Genomic DNA, 26,229 nt, shown 5'->3' with positions numbered 1-26,229 from the left:
CTCAATCCCATGGATTGGACCAAGTGTGAACAAGTTTAAAGCTGAAAGCTACTACGTTGATATCACTAATATTCAGCTACGTATGACCTTAACTACATTTAGAGTTATTAATCATTGTCTTAAAATTAAAACTGGCAGACACAAACAGATTGTAGTTATAATTCTAGAATTTGTGACCAATGTACACAAAAATAAGTTGAAGATGAAAAACCACTATGTTATAAATTGCTCAGCATATGGAGCACATAGACTGCATTTATTTTACAAAGCAGAAATTCATATAAATAACTTTATAATCAGTAGCGAGAGTGATAAATTTTTATCCATTATGAGCAACAAACATATGTCACTTCCCATAACTGTGTTTGGTTGTGTAGTCTTTTATCATCAAAAACATAGTAAATTCATAGTACACTGTAGCCTCGTTATAACGTACTCTTTGGGAGACATACAATTAGTTTGTTATAGTGAAATGTTCACTATATTGAAGCACATAATACATTGGCTTTGTTGTAAGAGGGAGACATGTTATGTGTTTATTATATCAGGAAATTCATTATAAAGGTGTTCATTATATTGAGGTTACAGTGTAATCTTATTTGATAGACAATGATGACCTTTGACTTTTGTGTCACCCATCTAGGTCGTAGAAGTGTTTTGTCTTAGAGGGCATACTTTATAGAAAAGATGTATTCCGTATTTCTGTATACTATTTAGAAATTTTCTTGGTTAGCTAATTTATTATATAATGATGTTTCTTTTTGAGACAAATTATGTTGGGGCAATGAGTCCTTGTACTACACTTGAGCAAACATCCACAAAAAGGCAAAAATATACTTACCCTTGCCACTTTTGGAATGATTGCTGTTTCACATTGCAGTAGGCACTTTCAATCATTTCACTGACGTGGTCAGGGAATTTATGGCGTTCCCCATGATAAGTTGAATATATCCATTGATATGGCATGATACAATGATGAGATCCACAGAGTTGACCTTGCTGACATTCACCATAGATGTTATCTACACAGATTGAAGCATCATAAGCATTGATGTGAACATCCGGAACAGGAGCACTTGTTGAAGAAGATGGTGTAACTGCCTTAGGTATGTCAGACTTCCCCACAGCAACACTTGCTGAAGATGGCGTAACTGCCTTAGGTATGTCAGACTTCCCCACTGCAACACTTGCTGAAGATGACGTAACTGCCTTAGGTATGTCAGACTTCCCTACTGCAACACTTGCTGAAGATGGCGTAACTGCCTTAGGTATGTCAGACTTCCCCACTGCAACACTTGCTGAAGAAGATGGTGTAACTGCCTTAGGTATGTCAGACTTCCCCACTGCAACACTTGCTGAAGATGGCGTAACTGCCTTAGGTATGTCAGACTTCCCTACTGCAACACTTGCTGAAGATGGCGTAAGTGCCTTAGGTATGTCAGACTTCCCTACTGCAACACTTGCTGAAGATGACGTAACTGCCTTAGGTATGTCAGACTTCCCCACTGCAACACTTGCTGGAGAAGATGGCGTAACTGCCTTAGGTATGTCAGACTTCCCCACTGCAACACTTGCTGAAGAAGATACGGCAAAAATGTTGTCAAAACTCCATGCCTCTGAACGAAGCGAACCACGACCATGAACATGCATCCTCTCATTCATGACCTCCTCCTCAGGATGAAACAGAATAGTTTTTCTGAGAGGACCTTCATCCATATGATCTAACCGATACTTGCTCAGCACATTCTTGGCTTCACTTGATTTAAAATCATGGGAGCGTTCACATTCTATATCTATATATCCGGATATTCTACACAAGCCTTTGTCATTCTTGATATACCCTTTGCAAAGATGAAGTTCTGAACAGTTGGTATCTTTACATCCATCTCTGTTATAGTTTTTACAAAGAAAAGGAATACAATTCCTCATTAGAACCAACAGTTCTTTATCACTGAAGCATCCCAAATTTAAACTCTGCACATTCTTTTTTGTAACACTATCATCAAAGTTGTGGGCATACTTGCACTTATCACCAAATCGACAGTGTCCACTAACATATTGCCTACATACATGTGAGTATTCACAGGTAACTTTACTGCATCCTCTTGGTGTGCTATAACTGAAACAAATCCTGAATCTAGATTCAAAAGCCATTACTTCTATCTCATCACTTGGTTCAATCTTGGATAGGATGAAATTCTTCCAGTGTTTTTGCAACCATTTTTTAACATTTATTCCATCTTTGAACACATCTGTGTGACTTTCTAGTTTACTTATGAAAGCTTTCCCATTGTAGTCTCTCACTATTATCTGGAAAACCTCAGAAATGGCAGGTTCAGAAACCGGTGGTGGAAGTGTCTCCTCAGGGTTTCTTGAAAACTGATTTCCGATATTCCCTGCTTGTTGTCCTCTTCTCCCTCTTCTTCTACATCTCTGTCCTCGCTTTCTTTCTGAGCAGTGTTTCCTATTTGCACAGCTTTCATCACCATCAAGAAAAGAAGATGTGTCTGATGTACGAGATGATTCTGAATAAATTGATGTTCTGTCATCATCATCGTCACCACCACAACGACGGTACTCGTAGTTGCTTCTTCTATCACTTTCTAACAAACTTGGTATACAGTCAACACTAGTTTGATAATATGGATGACAAACACCAGTTCCAGTATACATGTTTCTAGGCACATTAGCTGCATGTGTAGGATAACTTCCAAGGATTCCTGCACCTTCATTAAATTTTGTAGGTACAGGATGTCCATCTCTTCCTCCTTGCCCTGCATGTCTGTCATTACCCATTCCCCTGAAACCTCTACCTGCTGAACCATAGCCACAGGCACCCATTTCCCAGGAGTCATGGCCAGTAGGTCCATATCTGCCATCACCCATTCCTCTGAAACCTCTCCCTCTAGGCCCTGATCCGCCAGCACCCATGCCTCTATCCCCTCTCCTTCTATATCTAATTTCACCACCCCTGGAAGCTCTAACCAATGGAGGACCATTTCCCCTTCCTTGATGACCATGTCTGTTTCTCGTATAACCGATTCCTCTATTACCCCTCCATCTATTTCCACCAGTTCTTTTTGAATTGTCCTTTGCAGCAGTGTATTGAGCAGGAACATCGTCAGTTGCATCCTCATTGTCTATCTTAACATTGTGCTGATCCTGTCTATTCTTTCTTCTTCTATTTCTCTTCTTTGTCTTCAAAGCCTGATCTTGACTCCCACCTGAAGGTTCCCCATCCTTCACATCCAAAAGCATTACAGGAACATCTTCCAAGACCTGTCCTTCACATGTTATCTCATTGTCAACTGCTTGGTGATACCAATCATTTTTTCCAGAAACTTCTGTATAAAGAGTAGATATACTCTCATCAGCTTGGTTTTTATCATCATCATCATTATCATTGTCATCCCCATTATCAACATCAGTGTCACCATCGTCATCTTCATCATCATTACTGAATGTTTCCAACTCAACAAGATCCACTGCATCAGAACCCGGAAGAGAGATAGTTATTTTACCATCATCATCATCATCATCATCATCATCATCATTATCATCTTCATCATCATAATTATCAACATCAGTGTCATCATCATGACTGAATGATTTTAACTCAACAAGATCCACTGCATTGAAACCGGGTAGCAAGGTAGTTACATCATTATTCTCATCATCATCATCATCATCATAAGGTAGCAAGATAGTTACCAAAATGTATTTATAAGGTAGAGCAACATTTAGATTATATTTCTGACAGATATTTTTGTTGTGTGGGTCTTTTATTTCATGAGAAAGATGACATCCTGAAGAACATTGTTCTTCAACATGATTTTGGCAAAGATGAAGATATGAACATGCTGAATTGCTGCACTGTCCCAAGTTGTAACCACCACATAGTTTTGGAAGAGAGTTTCTAATCAAACTTTTAATATTATCATCACTTTGTTCCGTCAAATTCAATTTCTGTAGTATGTGCCTGTTATCTTCATTATGGAAACTGTGTGATTGTCCGCAAATCGTTTCATTTTTGCACAAACCACTGATGAAATATCTACATACATGTAATCGATCACATTTGGATGCATTGTCACACTTTCCTTTCCGGCAGTAATAATAACATAACTGTTTACCTAATAACAGTGTAACGTACTTTGAACCATCACTCGACGATGATGTCATATATTGCGACTTTTGCAGTGTTGTTGTTTCAACTCCCAGCTCAGAAACTGACACACGACCTCCATTTTCAATGAGGTGCTGTTTTATAAACGAAGAATTTACAACAACTTGGTTAAGATTCGTACTTTGCTTCTTTTTTACATTAACAGCTGGAGTCACCTTCTCGCGAGCTAACGCCATTTTGAACTGAACAGGTTTTCTTTCTACTGATAAAAACATACGGTTAATTCCCCGAATTCTCTACGTCATTATTTCTACGAAATTCTGAGTCATCGACATTCCAGGAAGAAATTCCCGAATACACACACCAAGTAGAGGCGGACTTTCAGGTAAATCCCAGCATTTTTTAGGCAATATCCGCGTCGTGTAGATGTACATTAATTAGTTAATTAACAGCAGACAAAACAAACAAACTTCTTACAAAAAATGTATGTTGTGTTAGGACAGCGCCATCACCGCTCGCGACCCCAGTTGAACTTTTACATGTGACTGGGCATACATTCAAAATGGCTGCGCCCATCGAAGACGAAGATCCCTTTCCGCGGAACGACGATTTTTACTCCTTATTAAACGCAAGGAAGGAGGTAAAGTTTATTGTTTTAATTCTACGTACGGGGGAGCTATGGCAGCAAGATTTAAATATCAAGACAATCGTTGATGTTTAACAGAGGACCAATCAAGTCTGTTGAAATCTTTCGTCATCTGATCTCAATTCAAAATTCTGTACTGTGTACATATAATGTTTTGCAGGCGGGAGCTTTAGTTTTACAGAAACTTTACTTGGATCGTAGACCCCAGGGTCTACTTGAATCATGTCAGCAAAAACAAAACAAAAAACAATCATGATAGTCATCGGCTTCGTTTTTGAAAAAAATACAGTTTACTTGACCGGCATAAAAAAGTCAAAATAACAAAAACATTGGTCTTATTTTAACATGGAAGGTAGTAGAGGAGGAGAGAGGACGTTATTGTTGTTCCCTGTTTTATGGTCGATTTATTTATTTGGTAAAACGTCCCGTAATGGGATAACGTGAATAATTAGCATCCAGGTCAGCTTAGAAGAAGTCAGGGTTTTACAGAGATAAATTGACACCAAAATAACTCTATATGACCAAATCAATCCTTGTAATATGTAGTAGGCGATGCCTGGCGAGCAAGCGCAGTCGAGTAGTTTATTGATTTATTAAAAATAGAACTGACGTAACAATAGAACCTCGGAGTGTGTGAACTTCGAAAGTCAAGTTATTGGTTCATGTGTTTCGCTGCTGATATAAATGACCCAAAACACAATTTTAAAATATATAGATGACTTTCATACTATTCTAAACTATGTTTAAACTTATTTGACCAGCTAATTTCACTAATTTTAATGTAGGGGCACAAATCTGGGCTTGTGAATAGACCATTTTCCGTTCACTGCGAGAATCACGCGTTATGCGTGAAATCGAACGTAAAACCGGGACAAACAAAGGTCATAGCATCGTAGTGGCATCAAACATCGCGTGGGATTTGACAAACGCGAAGTACTTTGGGGGACATTTCCATGCTTAATAATGTGCTGTCCACATTTCATGATAGGCAATTTCGATTAAGTAAGGGTATTCGGAAGCAATATTCCTCTGTCGAAGATCGGCCGGTCGGTGTGAGTTACGAAATAAAGAAATTCTAGTTCAAAATCAAATCGTTCGACTTTTGCGGCAGACGTTCGACGCGCATCTTTAAAAACATAAATCTGGATAAAAACTTGTCCTCTCTCCTCCCATGATTTTAATAATTGCTTCTCTGTGAAAGTGTTCCCTTTGTACATCCCACTCTTAACACTAATCCTACCCCTTACCTCCAGCGCTCCACAATTTAATTGTATATGCCCCTCCTAAGGACACCTATTGTTATCTAGATTAGGATTAGGGGGAGGGTACAAAAACTCTTTCCCTGCTGTGTTCTCTGATAGTTTTTTTGAAACTATCAGTCGGCCTTTTATCCGGCCACTATCCATTTTTAGACAGGTACCTAACCAGGTACAAATGTCGTTTGGCAGCAAGAATTTCAATAACCTTGTCCACTTAAATCCATAATTTGCTTCAAAAGTAATCACAAGAGAAAAAAATTGAAGTAAAATTCTGTGAATATTGATTGTCTTCTTTCATTATTTTTACCATCTCACATATTAGTAATAAAAAGACTATTATAAACAACAATATTATGGCATTTGTGTGGGGCCTCAGAAACATTTTCACTGCTACAGAATTTCGCGATTTTCATTGATTTTGTCAAAATTAAAATGATGTTCTGTATATCTCTGTGCTCATTTCTCTTAAAGGCAAGCCAAGATGAACTGAAAGCATCATATCGTCGTGTTTGCATGATTTATCACCCTGATAAACATCAAGATCCTACCAAGAAAATAGAGGCAGAAAAATTGTTCAGCAAAGTACAAAAAGCTTATGAAGGTAAGTGACCTTTGACCTTGGTGAATTAAGCCCTGGCTCATTATAATATCAAATGTTTAACAACAATGAGGAGGAAATAAAAGAACAATTTTACTGGGAGAATTTACAGTATAGAAAAGAACTAAAATTCTTTTTCAAAAATTCTTCTTAGATGTCCACCTACACATTTATGTTGCACTGAAATAGACATTTGTATGTATACAAAAAATTATCTTCAAGTAAATTTGAGAACAAATTCTGTGTTGTAGCCACACCCCTTCCCTGTCGCAGATGATTGTTTCCAGCCTTCTAACTTCTCTCTCCTAAAGTGAAACAGCACCACCAAACATCAGAAAATAAGAGAAGCCATGCCATGTACTGAATATTGTAAAAACTTGTATTTAAAACAATTCTATTTACAAGTATGTGAAATGCTAAGTAAGTATGCTAATAAAAAAACATGATTTTGTTGTTTGGGAATTAGTAGAATATTTGAAAGATCAATTGAATATCATTTTTTTATGCCTAATTTTATTGTATATCCCGGGTGCAAAATATTACCGAACAATTGGTCTTCTGGCGGCATTATAATGCACCACCTACATGTATGCATAGTCAGTATCCTAAAAAGTGATCACATACATGTACATATGATCACCGCTTACCACGTGGTGTTTGTTGGCGGATAAAATTGAAAACGAATCAGAAAGTATAGTAACATCGAAAACGAATCATCCTGAATTTCCGTCTACCACGATTTATTTCAACGAAAGCAGCCCAAACAAATGCCGCGCAAAAATCCAATTAAGTAATAAGATATTACCATACACGACAAATATGATAGAGGGTAAAAATGTGCATTCATGTATCATGAATGCATCCAAATATGGTACCGATGACTGATAATTAATATCACCGCCAAACATCTGTAGTTGTGCCTATGCCGTTGGTTATTTGATTAAACTTACCATTTCCTTACATGTCTATTAAATTCTTGCGTGTACCTTACTCTTTTTTCTTCTTCTATTTATCTTGCAAACTTTAAATATACCATTATAAGCCATGGTGACCGGTCAAAAAATTATTACAATGCAGGGTACAGTGGATTTGAGCTTAACTAAGCTACATTGTACCAATTGAGTCTGTGGCACACTTACCCAGGGTACAGTGGTTTTAGTCTTCCCATTGAGTCTGTGGCACACTAACCCAGGGTACAATGGTTTTAGTCTTCCCATTGAGTCTGTGGCACACTTACCCAGGGTACAGTGGTTTTAGTCTTCCCATTGAGTCTGTGGCACACTCACCCAGGGTACAGTGGTTTTAGTCTTCCCATTGAGTCTGTGGCACACTCACCCAGGGTACAGTGGATTTGAGCTACCCATTGAGTCAGCGGTACATTCATTCAGGATATAGTGGTTTTAGTCTTTCTATTGAGTCTGTGGCACACTCACCCAGGGTACAGTGGATTTGAGCTACCCATTGAGTATGTGGCACACTTACCCATGGTACAGTGGTTTTAGTCTTCCCATTGAGTCTGTGGCACACTCACCCAGGTTACAGTGGTTTTAGTCTTCCCATTGGGTCTGTGGCACACTTACCCAGGGTACAGTGGTTTTAGTCTTCCCATTGAGTCTGTGGCACACTCAACCAGGGTACAGTGGATTTGAGCTACCCATTGAGTCAGCGGTACATTCATTCAGGATATAGTGGTTTTAGTCTTTCTATTGAGTCTGTGGCACACTCACCCAGGGTACAGTGGATTTGAGCTACCCATTGAGTCTGTGGCACAGTTACCCAGGGTACAGTGGTTTTAGTCTTCCCATTGAGTCTGTGGCACACTCACCCAGGTTACAGTGGTTTTAGTCTTCCCATTGAGTCTGTGGCACACTTACCCAGGGTACAGTGGTTTTAGTCTTCCCATTGAGTCTGTGGCACACTCACCCAGGGTACAGTGGATTTGAGCTACCCATTGAGTCAGCGGTACATTCATTCAGGATATACCGGTAGTGGTTTTCACCTTCCTATTGAAATCTGGATATTATCACTTGGGCCATAGTTGAAATCTGTGGTTTTAGTCTTCCCATTGAGTCTGTGGCACACTCACCCAGGGTACAGTGAATTTGAGCTACCCATTGAGTCAGCGGTACATTCATTCAGGATATACCGGTAGTGGGGTTCACCTTCCTATTGAAATCTGCATATTATCACTTGGGCCATAGTTGAAATCTGATCTGTTTTTATTAGCTCCGCTGTCGACTTTGTCGAGCGGAGCTTATCATATGAGTGATTGTCCGTCGTCGTCCGTGTCAATGTTTTACTTTTTCGACTTCTTCTTGAAAACTACAAGCCTGAATGCTTTGATACTTGGTGTATATGTACCTTGGGCAGACCTCTCTCAGATTTGTTCATTTCATGATGATATCTTCAATTTTCTAATTTTGGTGAATATTTTTGTCATTTTTAGTAAAAAGTGATATTTTCGACTTCTTGTTGAAAACCGCAAGTGCAATTGCTTTGATATTACATATATAGGTACTACATGTGGACCTCTCTCAGATTTGTTCATTTTGTAATGATATCTTTAATTCTCTAATTTTGGTGAATATTTTTGTAATTTTTGGTAAAAAGTGATATTTTCGACTTCTTGTTGAAAACCGCAAGTCCAATTGCTTTGATATTACATATATAGGTACTACATGTGGACCTCTCTCAGATTTGTTCATTTTGTAATGATATCTTTAATTCTCTAATTTCGGTGAATATTTTTGTAATTTTTAGTAAAAAGTGATATTTTCGACTTCTTGTTGAAAACCGCAAGTCCAATTGCTTTGATATTACATATATAGGTACTACATGTGGACCTCTCTCAGATTTGTTCATTTCATAATGATATCTTCAATTCTCTAATTTTGATGAATATTTTTGTAATTTTTGGTAAAAAGTGATATTTTCGACTTCTTGTTAAAAACCGCAAGTCCAATTGCTTTGATATATTATACATATAGGTACTACATGTGGACCTCTCTCAGATTTGTTCATTTTCTAATGATATCTTCTGTTTTTTAATTGCCATGTGCATTGCTAACAGCGGAGCTATCTCAGCCGACAGGCTGCTTGTTCTTATATTTCTCCTCAGTACTCAGCAATCCACAATCAAGAGCCATATATGATATATATGGTGTAAAAGGCTTGGAGGCCGGATGGGAACTGGTTGAGAGAACCAGAACACCAGCTGAAATACAAGAAGAATATGAACGGTTGCAAAGGGAACGACAAGAGCGGCGATTAAACCAAAGAACCAATCCAAGGGTAATTGATATGCTGTGTGTTTAAACAGTAAACCAACAAAATGGTTTCAGGTTACCCATAGATGTGCCAAACTATAATTTTTGTAAATAATTATAAAGTTCAACTTTTGTTTGCAAAACTGTTTGATGTTTGTCGATGTTCTCAGATCATTCCAAGATTGTAGTCATCCGCACTAGTGACATAAAATTTACAGTTGCTATGACTCATTGTGCGGTTTCAACCTCCCGTTGAGTTTTTAAAACATTATAAAGTTTTAAACTTTATACATTAATCATAAACCACATCAATGGGCTCCTGAGAAAAATGTTCATTGTTATCCTTCATTGTTACCATTGATAAACATTGTTTGTAATATTTGTTGGGCCATATTGTTATTAAATTCTGTGTTTCATGTGACCCTACCTACTCATGTTTTCAGGGAAATCAAAAAGTTTATATTATGCAAATGACCACAAAATTATTCATTTTTATGCAAATTTGCTATGATTGCTAATGTTGTAATTTGTTACTTCTTTCTATGTAGTAAATGCATTGCATTTAGGTATATGAAGGAAATTTATCACAATAACTATTGCAAATGCGTTAATTATTCACTGGGTTTTAATTTCATTTTTTGGTTGATAAATAAAATATGCTAAATTATATCTAAATGTACACGTAAAATAACAATAAAACTTGTTATTTCCTTGACAAATTTGTGAAGTCAAAACACAGTCAATATGCTAAAAAAAATCAAAATAGTGAAAATAAATGATTTTACACTATCTTATATGCCATTTCACATCTGTAGCAAAGCCATGATTATGTTCCGCAAATATCTCTTTGGAAAAATAAACTAAAGAAATAAAACAAACTAAAAATCACTCCCTACCTACCCAGTATATTTGCAACCTGTTACTGGAAACATCAAATTTATTTTATATGATAATATATGATATGATAATGAATAATAATTATAATTATAGTATTTTTTATTTGAATCAATATATATTTGGGACTACCGGTAGTTTGATGAGTTGATTTTCATAACGTGTATTGTTCAAATCTGTTTTTGTGAACTTATTAGACAAATTACACATGAAGATTCAAATGATTGGTTGTGAGGTCTTGTTGGCAGATGAAATAAAACATACCATAATTAATTGGATCATAAAATATTTTGTTTGTGGTCACTGAATTGTTAGAAGAAGAATTTTAAAATTTAGAGAGGCTGAAATTTAAGACTGAGTGTGAAATTTGAAAATTGTCAACGGAAGTTGTTTTCAAACATGGAGACAATACACAAAAAGAGTAAAATGTATGTAGCTGTGAATTTGAATATTTGTTACTGTTTAAATATATAACATAAAAATGACAAAATCTTAAAGAATATTGTTTTAGACTCAATTGGATAGGCAAAGTGACTTTACACAAGGCTAATGTCATGTAAAATTTAATGTGAAAACTGAGAGTTGTGTGTAACTACTTTGTTGGCTCTGCTATTCCAAATATGATATCTTCATTGTAGGGCAGCGTAACAGTTGGTATCGATGCTACTGAACTATTTGACCATTATGGAGAGTATGAAGATGAATTTGGGTGAGTGGAATTTTTTAATTTAAAAGGAATGGTGTGGGTTTACTTCATAAAAAAAAAACCCACAAAGACTTGTGGGTAATGGACATTACCAAATGGCTTGTACATCCATGAAAGCAGCTTTGGGGGGATTTGAATGGAATCTGAAGGTCTTCTAGAGTGAATGTTTTTAAAATTTGTTTAAAAATTTCTATAAAAACATTAATGCCTTTATGAAATGAAGTAGATCAAATTTTGGTTAATTTATTTTTTTAAGCTCCACTCCCACTATTGAAGTTAGTCATATGTCTATCAACCAGTCTGTGGAAGCCCCATTGACTGTAACAGAGACGGGAACTCTGGCTGGCAATCTACAAACACAGAATGGAACTGGTGGTGGACAAATAACGGCTTCATTGAGAAGAGTCCTATCATCAAAAGGGTGGGCTGAGGTTGGTGACTTTTTTGTTCGATGGATGACATAGTCACTGTCTGATATATACAAGAGATTTGTTAGCACCTAAAATGTTGAAAATTACAAATTCCTAATAATCGGCTTAGCTAATAGTGGCATTCCCATTACAGATCTTGGCACATGTTGAGCCGGCACATGGCGGAAAATTATCATACTCAGTCATACTTAATAGCGATTTGACTGCTCGACACAAACCAAAATCATGCCCTCAGTGGTGCAGCTGCAACTTGTTTCTTTCTTTTCGCAATGCTATATCAATAAATAATTGAATCCTTTTTTTGCTTTTCATGTGCATGATGACTCATAATAAATACCATGTCAAGAAAATAATTATTATTGTCATCAAATGCATATCATCTGCCATGTTTGTGTCAAATAACAGATCGTCGAATGTGGGCGTGATTTCGCCACGAGCCAAGTAAATCCTGAGTGGGTTTTTATGTAACTGCCAAGATCCCATAATATGAACTCGGCTAATGGCTCCATCAAACAATCGAATAAGAGCATATAAAATGTAGTGGTTCTCAGACTTGTTTCCATGGAAACAATGACTTTCTTTATAGTATCAAGCCCTACCAAGTTTGGGTTCCCCAATTTTTTTCAGATCAGTTTCAAATAGTCAGTCCCAGAGAATAATTCATCAGCCCTTAACCAAACCCTGTCCGGCTTTTTACTCTTTGTTTTTCTTAGTTTGAATTCGGAGCTGGAAATGGGCCAAGGATTGGCATTAAAGGATTCAGAAATATTACCAGGAGAAGGTAGGTAGAGGGTCAATTAGTTTTTATGGAATAATCACAAATCAAAAAATTATAATCACAAAATAATTCTGATTCATGTATTATAAATTGGAAAATAATCTTGTAACATTGGTTATTATTATACATCCAGCATGGAAAAAATAAAATTTGGCAATCTGTAAAAAAACATATCAGCAACATTGACATGTTAATGGTTATGTCACATTTGAACATTCTCCTTTGTTTACATTGAATGCAGAAGCGTTATAACGTGTGGTAATAGAATCCTGTCCCTGAACATAAACGTTTATTTCATTCCCATTCTGGGCTTAAATCTCGCATTAAATTAATACTACAAGCAAGAAAAAGATTTAAAATAATATGGTTATTATAAAAATTGATACCGCAAAGTATGCACTCAGGCTATGCATCGGTTGATACGTTCACAGTACTGCCTGCGTGCATACTTTGCGGTGTTTTCATGATAACCTCATAGTCTAACCCATGCATAACTTCAGCTAGATTTGCCTTTAATTTGAAATATTGAAAGTCAGTATCATTGCCATTTATAATTACAATTTATTCTTTGTAGTATTTATCTAAATTACTTATATGAGACATGTCTGGAGGTCTTGAAAGAATTCTGAGCTAGTATTAAGTCGGCTAAATGTAAATATTTGAAATGATTTTCAGTTTTTGATGAAAATATCACTTCTTATTTTTTTTGTTTTTTGCAGTTTTGGTACTGTGTATGCAAATCTCCAAATACTGCCAAATGGAGCAATCCGGCCGTCACTGAATACGTGTAAGTCATTGACATTTCTACATTTGTCATCAAATATTAGGTCAAAAAAATATGGTTTTGCTTCTCAAATAATGCGAAAACACAACTTTTAGCTCTGCTGTTGACTTTGTCGAGCGGAGCTTATCATATGAGTAATTGTCAATTGTCGTCGTTCATTGTCAGTGTCAACTTTTCACTTTTTCAACTTCTTGTTGAAAGTCCAGTTGCTTTGATATTATATATATATATAGGTACTACAGGTAGATCTCTCAGATTTGTTCATTTTGGGATAATATCTTCAATTCTCTAATTTTGATAAATATTTTTGGTAAAAAGTGATATTTTCAACTTCTTGTTAAAAAACGTAAGTCCGATTGGTTTGATATTACATATATAGGTACTACATGTGGACCTCTCTCAGATTTGTTCATTTCTGATGATGATTTCTTCAAGTATCCAGTTTTGATAAATATTTGTGTTATTTTTTGTAAAAAGTGATATTTTTGAATTCTTGTTGAAAACAGCAAGTCCAATTGCTTTGATAATATACATATTGTTTATTTTCTAATGATATCTTCAGTTCTTTAATTGAAATGTGCATTGCTAACAGTAGAGCTATCTCAGCCGACAGGCTGCTTGTTATTTATTAAAATCAATGTTCATTTTTGATTTCTGTTGTGTTATCCAGTGGTTGCCAGGCAACTAGACAAAAACACTGTAGGTTACCTTACTTGGAAGTGGGGAGGACCATCTTCCATGAACACCATGATTATCAGAGACACATCCAATACTCATTTAATGGTACAATTCCAGGTAAGAAATACCATACCATGTCTGTCTGGTTTCCATTAAAGACATTTCTTCTTGAAAATTAATATTCATAAAATTTGCTTTTTTTATTAGTCCCCGTTCAGGCGCAGCCTGAAAAGGGGACTTTATAATTCAGGTTTTGTCCTTTTTCCGTCTCCAACATTTTCTCAGAAATTCTACAGCAGGTATCAGTGAAACTTGGCAGGTTGATGAACTAGTGTCTTCCGAGTATGCACGTAATTTTGTTTTCCAGATCTGAAAATCCCAAGTGGGTCTTTTTCACGATTTTCATCAAAAATTACCTCTCCCGGCAACATTGACAGAACGTCTGCGCATGCTCAGAATAAATTAATTACTGTAAAATACTTTATTTTTGCTTGCAAAATTTTTTTGCTATTTTCGCTGAAGGAATGTTTCAGTTAAAATAAAATCCAGCGAATATACCCTTTTCTTATATTTTACAGTCAACTTGTCAAAAATCAATGAAAATAAATTCAATACAAAACACCCAGAAAAAGTCTTTTCAGCGAATGATAATTCCAGCTGAAATTAAATATTTTACAGTAGATTAGATCTGTGAGTAACGCTGCTGTTATTACGGCACGTGATTTCTCCATTGCGTGCAATTTATTATAGTACTGTTTATACATGTATTCTGTTCGGCTCAGTGGTCTCATTCACTAGTTACTAGAAGAACTAGTAACTTTATTTGATTTCAAGAACTTCAAGAAGGCGGCATAAGAGACGTGTTTGCAAAGGTAAGTTCTCCAGTTTCAGCAAAATTGAATGTTTATTGGGGTACGATTGGTGTACATTCCGTGACGTACGGACGTGAATATTATGATGATTGCCAGCTTTATATTCTTGTGAAAAGCCAAAAAAGCAAACAATTGTCTCCAATCTACGAAACTAGTTCGTAAACTGTCAAATTATTGTACATGGGGACATAGCTTTCAACTAAATCGTTATCCGGTCTTTTGCTTTTGCTTGTGTCGCGATTTCCGAAATATCCACAACTCGGGGGGGGGGGGGGTCCCTGTATCGATCAATTTATTCATTATATAATAGTAGGTTGCCTATGATTATATTCGTATTTTTTATGTTGTGAGCATTAAACTGTTAGTTGTAATGAAGATTTTGACGATCTCCTGCGATTCAACAGGGCAGATGTACAGTGACAACACGTGTATGGACGGTCGGTCGAGTAGTCTGCAACCAACCATGAAATCGCCCGGCGTTTTTTCGGCAGTTTTCTTTTTAATATTTTGGATATTTCATTCACTCCTGACGCCTAAAAGAGTCTAATTTATATTTTACCGTAGTCATCGACACCTATTCAAGAGTATGATGTTTATTGTGAATAGCCTGAAATGGGTAAGCTTCGTTTCGACAATGAGCTGTGTTATTTCTGTGAACAATGTTTAATTATTCTTTGAATGCTCAGGGTTTTTTTTAAACAACAAATTTTTGGATTAAAAAAAAAATCATGACGTTTTCCCAGTCAAAATAGCATAAAGATCTTGCTACAACATCGGTGAATCTCTACAGTACCGCGTTGCGTTCACCACGAGGTCACTGAACCGTCATTAACATATTTAAATGAGCCACGTGTAAATGGAAACATGGCGGATATTGAATCGTATCGAGCATTTACATTCGACCGAAATCATTCGTTTACGATGAAACTAAGTTGAATATTACTTCAAATTCATAAAAATTCAACGAATTAATTTTTTGTGCGTTATTATAATCATTACTGAATAATAATCAACAATTGCAATACTTCGAAAACAAGTAAGTTATTCACTTGCGAAACACAGAATGACCAGATTGTGCTACCGTGATCCATGCGTGATCATTTGCTACCGGTACTAAACACTAAGCAATGTATTCGTGTTTGTATTTATTCGAAACTTCTTTTAGAACATACTTTACTTTTCGTTATCAACAAAATTATAAAAAAAATAATGCATATTACTTTATGTGATTTTTTTTTGGGGGGGGGGGGGGTTCAATTCCAACATTTCGCGGTGCCTATGAACCAAAGGCCTTTCACTCTTCTCTGAGTGTGCCACCTAAACCAGAGGTTTTATGGTTTATAAACTGGCACTAAATGAAAAGGCCGTTGAACCTTATTCAAATTTATAAATACATGTTATTATGTATTTCATTATGAAAACTGACTAAATTAAATGTGATCTTATTTTAAATTGTTTGAACAGAATGATTTATATCGGTAATGACGTTTTCATCCGATATTAATTGTGCAATTGTTAAAATGCCTACCTACACATTTATATTTTTTGTTTCTGAAATAGACTTTTGTAAAAAAAAAAATTAAAAATCATGCTTGATTAAAATTCAAAAAAAAAAGATGTAGCCATGTAGCCCCTTTCTGTTATCTGTTTCCAACTTCTTCCAAAGTAAAACTGGCAAAGGCATGTAATTGCCATACAATCATCATTTGTGGAAAAACTTGTATGTTATTGAAAATCTTTATTTTGTTGTCTGTGAATTAATATAATATTTGAAATGGCGTAATGGATCAAAATATTCTCAAACAATCGGTCTTCTGGTGGCACTACACTGCGCATTTATGCACAGTCAGTATCCCAATGCGCGATCTCAGCTTACTAAGTGATGATGGTGGTTGAAATGGAAAACTGAATACAAACATCTCAAACGAATTTCCGTCTGCTGTGAATGCATGTTTCGTTGCATCAAATAAATAACCCAATTTTATGACAGAAGCTTGCGATCTTGTGCCATACAGGGTCAAGTGATTGAGCAATAAAAAATGTGGTTTTATGTATCAGGTTATTGAATGTATCCAAAAACATGGTACCAATGATCTGAAATTTCAGGAGTGCTCGCTGAAGGTTTATCAATCTTGCGTATTGTCTTGTTCTTTTTCAATCCTGCATTTCAGTTACTAGAATTTATACTAAAAAAAATAGTTTCTGTTTTTCTTCTAATAACTCGGCCACTCTCAAAAACAAATATTTTTCCATGGTCGAAATGCAAGAAGAATACAAAACTACTGTGATTGCATAGCGATACCTGTAGGGCCATTGTCAATTAGTTCGCCTGATCAACACAGCGTTATACATAGGGCTGATATTGAATCACGGAGAGTAAAATCTTGTGATACTAATCTCTAGAACCACTCAGATTGGTTCATATGTCTTATGAACCCACATGTGTATATCTTGAACAATACTCATTTTAAACTTTTTTTTTTTTTTTTTACAGTGGTGCTGTGAACTGCTTCAATTTCGCAAGGCAATTTTTTCTGGGTTCCTACAACATGGAGTGTCAGGGACTTTATTGAAATGTTGTACACAAATTTCATAAAATCCTGAATATATCTAGAAGTGAAAATTAAATGGTTTACAGTATTTTATACCCATTAATAATGATTGAAATGCAATAATATCACTGCACTAAAAAGACTTCGAACAATTATTGTTACTTCTCCATTGAAGGTTATGAGCAGACCAACCTTTATTCACTACTGGCTTTCTTAATTATTACATGTACTTGCTCTGAAAACATAGCTTTTACAATTGTTTAAATTAACAGATGTTGTTCTATGTACAATGAATACATTTTAAATAATAAACCTTACTGTGTTAACAAATTGTATTTGACAACATGAGAATGAATCTGATGCCCAGTGGTGATGTTGAAACAAACCCAGGTCCTGGTAATATACTAAGACCTGATTAACAAAGAAGTCATGTACATCAAGGTTCACTCAGATTTATGAATGCAGTTTCTTGAGCAAGTATACATGTATGACAAATAGTTTTGTTGCACTTGTGTACTCTGAGATTCTGAACATGGGTCAGTGGAAGTTTTTAGTTGTCAGTACAAAACTAGATTATGGGAAATCACTTGATGATGAGTTGTACCCACAAAGAGTACATATTTATTCACCTGTTTGCAGATGTTCCATGTACCACCTGTATTTTATAATCAAATAACGGGGACTGTGACATTTCATGTCTTGTTGGTTTAATATTTTGAATTATTCTATTTCCAATCATAGCTGCTTTCAGTCCCTTTTGAACAGTGCATGGTTGTAATATTTTCCTAGTTACCTTTATTATTTTCTCTTTTTAGCTTGGATTACCTTTGACTTATATACTTGCTAGTTTTACTAAAAAATTTGAAGATGAAGGAAAAGCCAGGCTAGCTATAAAGTAAGTATTTCTTATGTGATTATTGTTGATGAATTCCTGTGAATCTAATATTTATTGTTGTTTTTTTTTACTTATTACTGGTATAATGTGTTTTATTAGGGAGGTGATCAAAATAAAACCAGTGGTTTTTGTCCCCATATCCCCAGTGCTCTGGGGAGCTCCGAGGAGGCTCTAAGCTGTATGCAAATTTATGCAAGAATATTCATAAGATGGGAGTTTAGTGAGCATCTTGTTTTTGCAAGCAGGCTAGATAGTTTTACTCAAAAAAAAACGTAATTTGGTGTAAAACAGACTTGAATGTAAATAAACAATTCCTGAACGCACATATGTTTGTACTTTTTGGACATTTTTGTGTGTTTGCTTATTCATCAAAGCATCAATTTCAAGATATTACAGGCCATAATATTTGCTGTGACGTTGCTTTGTTAATGTAAAACATCAGACTACTTGCGTTATAATATTTATCTATGATCTGCTATAAGCCTATGAAATCTATAGTCGATTGGCGCACTAAAATAAAAACTTTTACACATTGCTGTAAAATCTAAGTTAGAATTGCGCAATAATACTGTCTCAATTGAATTGTTTTGCTACAATAAAGAGTGTTTTGATACATTCGAGATGCACCCAGACTTCATGTTGCCAACATTGGACCAAGGATTGCCGACCCCGCCTGCAATTCGCGAGTCAACATTATTGATGGGTCATCCAATGGTTTTGAAACGGTGAATTTGATGAGAACTGAAGACGCATTTGAAAGTCCGGTTTTATCTGAAGGGAGTTGTGTCATTTTAGACAACTGTGGGTTTCATCATGGCCGTCATGTTGAACCAGTACTGCAAGAGTTGTTACGTCAACAAGGGGTTGCACTTTTGTTTCAACCACCTTGTAGTCAGCAGTTCAATGTATGGTAGTTTGGTTCAATCTTTCAATAAATTGACTAGTTAAAGCTGTTCATAGTCTGACAGAACTAATGCCGTTTTTTCGAGTTACTTTATTCAAAGTTATTTAGTGAAATCAACAGAACTCTGGGGATACCACGCCGGAAACTGCTGCTTTGGTTTTGATCACCTCCCTTACTATATTGGTTGTATTTTATCATACAAATATGCGTAATTTACAGAATATCAATCATGGCTTGACATTTAAACTTCTAAACTCAGTTGTCTGAAATGCATGTTTCCAATATATTACTCTTTTCTGTCAAGACAAGTGAGTTGATATATGGCAATTTTACTTGTCTCAGAGTATAAGAATACCTTTACTGTCTCACCACAGAATTTTCATAATTTGATTTTCTTTTGGCAATTGTAAATTCTTTGTGGGATTTTATTACAAACTCTAGTATTTAGCCATTTGGTCAAACCTATGAAGAGAATCTTTTCATAGTCATAATTATTTATTTTTCACTTGCAGGGCTGGTACATTCGGTGCTACATTTGAATATGGCGGTGAGCGGAAAATATCACGTCATAGTAGACTTGGTGCTACTATGAGTATAGGTATACCATTAGGAATTACTCTTAAAATTAAGTAAGTAAAGTCAAACCCTTTTGAACCTGTCTAAACTGGATTCATGTAAACTGGAGACCTGTCTAAACCAGATTCATGTAAACTGGAAACCTGTCTAAACCGGATTCATGTAAACCGGAAACCTGTCTAAACCGGATTCAAGTAAACCGCAAACCTGTCTAAACCGGATTCAAGTAAACCGCAAACCTGTCTAAACTGGATTCACATGAACCAGAAACCTGTCTAAACCGGATTCCTGTAAACTGGAAACCTGTCTTAACCGGATTCATCTGCATACACGCACACTTTCCTTCAAGACGTCTAGCCATGTACTGTACAAATTTGTTTTTTCTATTACAGATTAAATCGAGGAAACCAGACGTATAGTTTTCCTGTGCACTTATCAGATGAAATAAATCCTGTAGCTATATTCTATGGAACCATTGTACCAATCACAGCATTTGTACTTGTCAAGGCATTCATAGTCACACCATACCTTAAACGACAGAAGGAAAAGTAAGCGATTCAATGTATATAAATTTAGGATATTTTTTGTTTGTTTTCAAATTATTTTGTTTAATGTTGGGCAACATTCACAAATGCTTGTGGTACTTTTAGTGTATTTTGCTACAGACACCTTATTTCACTTATTACACTACATAACATTGCTATGTCCATTTCCATATCATTATTGTACTATGACAATTTATTGTAACACAACCACCTGTGAACGTTAACCAAAATTTTCCCAAATAGGTTACAATGTAGTTCACTCACAGAAGCCAAACCTAGGTATGACTTGAACTTTGATCATGAGTTTGATGAAACATTTATTTATTTATATTTGGGGAACTTTATTTCCAGAAAACGGATAGACTTTACAAAGTTTATCTTATATAATCTGGAGTTTCTCTGGAATTAAATTTAAAGTTTATTTTGGTGTTCAGAATAATTGACGTTCATCATCAATTTATTGAGTTCATACCTCACTCTATACACTCATACAGAGTGCTATGTCCAGTAATCGTATATTTATCTTGTCGTGATATAGAGATGCCGAGAAACAAAGGGAAAGTCAGAAAGAAAGACAAACACAGAGAAAACGAGAAGCTGAGACAGAGGTAAGATAATACAAGTGATATCATCTATCATCTGACTTTAATATCATTATGATCTGCATTGGTTTTTCTTTAATGTAAAAAAGGGGAGAAGGTCAGTTTTTGTATTAAAGGCTATTGCAGAGAGCTGTGGTAGGGAAATAATCTTTCTTTTCAAGATGCTAATAGTGTCTGCTTAAAAATAAGTATAGATGCAATATTTAAGCATCTCCATTTAATGACAATATGGAAAGAGATTATTCAAATTTGGTCTTTATTTTATCCCCTTAATCTGCCCTCCAATGTGACTGTACCAGATCTATTGCCAGATCAGTTCTTGGCTGCCCCCACACAAGAAGAACAGTATACTTATTATCTCATGCAGCATTTTGTTTTCCCTTATCTGACCTGCTCAGTACAAACACTGCCATCAATTCTCAACATAAGCTATAATATTCCCAAAAGCTGGTGGATTTTATTGAATGTTAGTAAGTTTTGCTAACTGAGATCAAAAAACAATAACATTTTCCATGCACATCATAATGTAGTTTTTACTAATTTATCTTTGAAAAAAAAAATCAATTTATTTCAAATTTATTTTTGACAAAGCATCTAAATCTTTGCAAATAGCTCCACATTATTTATTTATTTATTTGTTTGTTTGTTTGTATGTATATTTTATTTATTTATTCATAAATTACTATCACAATCATATTTACATTGTACCAAGCAAGGCTACATTGTTTTGTTTTTTTATTTTTTTTGATCATCAGATTCAGCTAATGCGTGAAATGTACGACAGGATACGAGAAGCTGAGAGCAGTCGAAAAGGTTTACTAATATTGAAAGCATGGTATGGTAAATTGGTGTCTGGTATCGAAGATGATGAACCACGTGATGATGTCATCGACGTTACTGTCCCTCTACAATGTCATGTTAAAGATTCAAAACTTATTTTAACAGAAGTCTCAAAGGTATTGAAGCAATATTATTCAAGGGTTCATGAATATAAGGGCTTGGAACTGCACCATACTTTCAATGATGAAGACAACAATCTAACAAAGTTTTCTTTGGTCTTCCTTGCAGAGTGCTCTTCCTGGTTTTTATGATCCATGCATAGGTGTTGATAAAATGTTACGTGTACGATACAGGTTTCTAGAACAACTACATGAGTGTACAATAGATGATGTAGAACCACTTAAAATACCAAAACAGTGTAAGTATTTATAGAACAATTTACAGTATCGTAAAATACTTTATTTTAGCTGGAATTAATTTTCGCTGAAAAGACTTGAGTGTTTGTATGGAACTTATTTTCACTGATTTTTGACAAGTTGAATGTAAAATATATGAAAAAGGTATATTCGCTCAGTTTGACAGTTCTTTTAAAAAATATATATATATAATCGTTTCTCTTGTTTGTTTTACAGCTCACAGAGTTGTGGAAAGCTGAGAGAAGGCAACACCAAATTTAGATTGTAGACCAGTATCTTTTATTGATATATCACCAACCAACTGTACTGTGTAACTCCAGTATTTGCTTTATGAGAAGTGCACCCTTATAAAAGTACATATTGTATACTGGATCATTAAAATATGGATTATTTTGCCCATAGATAATACATGTGTAATTTTAGTAAGTACATGCACTACTAATAAAGCAAATAAAGCACAGTTTACTCAAAATTGTATAGCTATTTTAGCAGAATATGTAATCTATGTAAAGATTGGTGATACAAATGTTACTAAAACATTATCACTTTAATTAGTCATGTTGCTGATTGTTTTTTTTTTGAATTCTTGAGGTTTTGCTCCTAGAATATTAGAACCCTATTGGAAACACTGTATATAGAAATATTTTCAAACTCATGAATACTGTATTTTTCTTTAATTTAGAGATATTTTGTGAATTTCACAAGACAGAAGAATTTGTTGTCATGAAATTGGGATCGACAGTATTACTGTAATAGTGCTCTTCCCAGGTTCTTTAAAACATCACAAATGCTTGGGATAACAGCTAGTTACTTTCATGAAATTTCATTCATGAGAATAAATACCTATACATCTAAACCATCAAGTCAGATTTGATGCAATAGCTATGATTTTTTGAAGTGAATGCTTCTATGAATGACAAAAGCAAATAGGGGGGGGGGGGCGCTCAAAATTGTTTCCATGGAAACAGCAACTAGATGAACAAACCAATACAATAATTGAGGTTCATAATAGTAAAACTATTTGGCATTTATTAAATAATGATTTTAAATTTCACTATGTTCACAGATAAATAAAATCTGCTAAATTGAATCTATGTGAACATGTAAAATAACAATAAAACTCATTGTTTCTTTGACAAATCTGTGAAATTAAAATGCAGTGAATATGCTCAAAACACCATAATAGGGAAATTAAATGTTAAGTGAAAATAAACGATTTTACAGTACCTGACGTGTTTTCCCCAGGCTTTCAAATATAATGTCATAGGAAAGAATTTAACACAATTTTCAGGAATTTTTTGTGAAAAAACTGTGATTACCCTTGGGGGTTTACATTAGTAATGTATAGCTGCATTTCTTGGGGTGGGGGGCAATCATTTCACTCAACTCATTTCTTCATTGCCATGTATGTGTATATTCGTTTAGTACTTGAATGTGTAACTCGCAACAACAGAATTTCATGTGATGTGACTTTGGTAAGAGTAATACAAAATTTTGTAAATGATTGTTGACTGGCAGTAACTGTTTTTGTCTCGTGTGTGGTTGTTGATTGGGGCTTGAAACATTGACATAGAAAGCAACTACCTTGATTATTTTATTCAGTGTTCTGAGATGGAACTGTGTTAACCCCAAAATCCTGCTTTCCAGATTCCCAATATTAGAGGGAAATTTTCATTTGGAGCAAAATAGCATCCAGTTTGTGATGAAGATACACAGATAATATTGTCAACTTCTCTGAATTTTCTCATCAGGTCTCGCTATACCAAAATTGTGTTGATAAAGGGCTGTGTTAAAACCGACTTGATAATTCTTAAATTGTTTAATACTCAGTACTATTTTCAGTATTAACCTTTGAACTCCGCGCTTCACTGTGATCTTAACACTTGCATGTATAGAGTAAAACAATCCTGTCTTAGACTGTCTAAACCCAGCTCCCCTTTCCCGTTGCTGGTTTGACCGCTTTGCAATGAGATAGAATTGAACAGTCGTGAGACGAGTTAGATTTACCCGACTAATAAGCCCACATAACAGTGTTTAGTTATTTCAGAAATTAGCTAAATTAGCTAGGTCTAAAATTAATAATTTGAAAGAAAAATACATTAAAAAAAGTTTGGTGTTTAATTGGCTAATAGCCAATTTTTTACTCAGGATTGTGTATATGTGATCTACCGGTATACTGAAATTCTAATTCAGTAGATATTTTGCCACAAATACGGTTGTTTTTACAATAGCAACTAGTTTGCTGTTTTCACATGTAGTACAAAAATAGAAACTTAATTTCACTGTTTTTTTTTCTTTTTATTTTATTTTACTGTACTGTATTTTGGACATACCTGTGACAACTTTTTTCAAACTTGGATTTAAAGTGTTGTTACTATACATATGTGTGTGCGATAGTCAAAATGACCATTTTACAGCCATTTTGTTTTGTTACATATGTATCTCAGTTTGTTTATACATTGATTAAATAATAACTGTTAAATGGCTATATTACTTTCTGTATCTGAGTGATTTGGTGATAATTTTATTCAGAGAATCCATTTTGAGATTATTCGGGTGTGGGGGGGTACAGTAAAAGGCACAAAGGGCTTTGCTTAAAGCCAATCTCCAGCTTTCATTCAAATTCAATATTTAATCAGGATTGGCTCAATAATGCGTGTGCTTACCTTCACGTAACCTAGCAACTGTGACTGCCTCAGAAGCACTTGTTGATTGGATAATGTTAAGCTATCATATTAATATTAACTAGAAGTAATGATGATGTGACATTACCATTTCTCGATCGATCAATTTGCATTCTAACATCATTTTTGATTTATAGAAATGTATATTTATAAATTGTTTATAACGACCACTGCTTTATACTCGATACCGTAGTATGCAAATGAGTTTTCCATTTAGAAAACTCATTGTTTTTACAATCCATATAAAGAGTCATAAAAAAAACTATTTACAGTGACTTGTATAAAATGGATTTATTCACTTGATATTGTATAATCATTTTCATGGACTTCGGACTTTATCCCCTACTTAGTATATAATGCCTTTTAAAATGAAGTGTAATTTTTTAAAATTCATTAATTGACCAAAAGATCAGAAAAAGAAATTTTGAAATTTTCCCTTTTCTCCTGAATACACATTTTATTAAGGAGAAATGTGCAGAGTTAATTATTTCTGTGGTACTAAATGAATATGTACGAGTCTACAGGACTTGTCAGAGTGGGCATTATATATATTCTGTAGTTAGCTTCCCACTCAACATTGCCGTAAAATCAAATTGTAAGATACAATACAGAGAATGGGCATGCGTACATAAGCAATATCATAACCTTCATTCCCCTTACATAATTTTTTTAATCAAATTGTTCCAAATTCAAAGTGTTATTGACATCAAGGTTCTGGCGGTTTGTTTATCTGTTTGATTTAAAACACTGCGTATCAATTTGCTGTGCACCCACCTCTTTTGCTGTACAAAACAAAACAAACAATTCATTTCTGCATCCGCACATGTTTTACTATCTGAGATGCGATTCAACATATTAACCTGGTGTATGAAACATTGTTTTGGCAGAGTATTGTACGATCCTTTAAGAAAATATGTGTGCTTGTGTTAAACGTTTTTTTCAATTGGTAATTTTCATTGTAATCGTTATATGTTTGGATTTCATTGCCTGGATACTGTATCAAAGATTAATGTTCATTGATTTTGCTACTCAGCCACTTATTGGTTAATTTTTGAATCGTTAGCCAATCAAGAGATTTTTCCCCAGAATTTTCAATGCATTTATGAAAAACAATGTAATGTTTACTTGGGATTATTTTTTTATCAAAAGTTCACACAAGAATGTTCATAGTATACCTAAGCTTTGTTTGGTGTAATTAAATGGAAAGTCAAATGTCAAGTTGTTTGATTTATTCATA

At 34.9% G+C, this 26,229-nt stretch overlaps 2 protein-coding genes across 3 annotated transcripts in view; one reads left to right on the top strand and one right to left on the bottom strand.

The window, feature by feature from the left end:
- The window catches only part of LOC100367066 (uncharacterized), a 114,892-nt gene extending 110,272 nt beyond the window's left edge, over nt 1-4,620 (bottom strand). For both annotated transcript variants that reach the window (XM_085508655.1, XM_085508656.1), the window contains exon 1: nt 842-4,620. In XM_085508655.1, coding sequence (XP_085364781.1) covers nt 842-4,401 — 3,560 coding nt within the window. In that variant the 5' untranslated portion in view covers nt 4,402-4,620. The remainder of the gene's footprint in view (nt 1-841) is intronic.
- On the top strand, nt 4,546-26,210 carry LOC100366914 (dnaJ homolog subfamily C member 11-like). The gene is made up of 15 exons (XM_085508659.1): nt 4,546-4,766; nt 6,503-6,632; nt 9,748-9,920; nt 11,428-11,498; nt 11,752-11,926; nt 12,640-12,707; nt 13,424-13,491; nt 14,159-14,283; nt 18,406-18,485; nt 19,902-20,018; nt 20,358-20,513; nt 21,049-21,118; nt 21,868-22,068; nt 22,181-22,310; nt 22,525-26,210. Exons 1-15 carry the CDS (start codon nt 4,689-4,691, stop codon nt 22,545-22,547), a joined length of 1,665 nt encoding a protein of 554 aa, XP_085364785.1. The 5' UTR covers nt 4,546-4,688; the 3' UTR covers nt 22,548-26,210.
- Nucleotides 26,211-26,229: the final 19 nt, after the last annotated feature.

Source organism: Saccoglossus kowalevskii, chromosome 15, assembly GCF_978046115.1.
Source record: "Saccoglossus kowalevskii chromosome 15, keSacKowa6.1, whole genome shotgun sequence".
Lineage (NCBI taxonomy): Eukaryota > Metazoa > Hemichordata > Enteropneusta > Harrimaniidae > Saccoglossus > Saccoglossus kowalevskii.
Note: the sequence above shows the minus strand (reverse complement) of the source record. Positions and strands in the feature narration are given on the sequence as shown.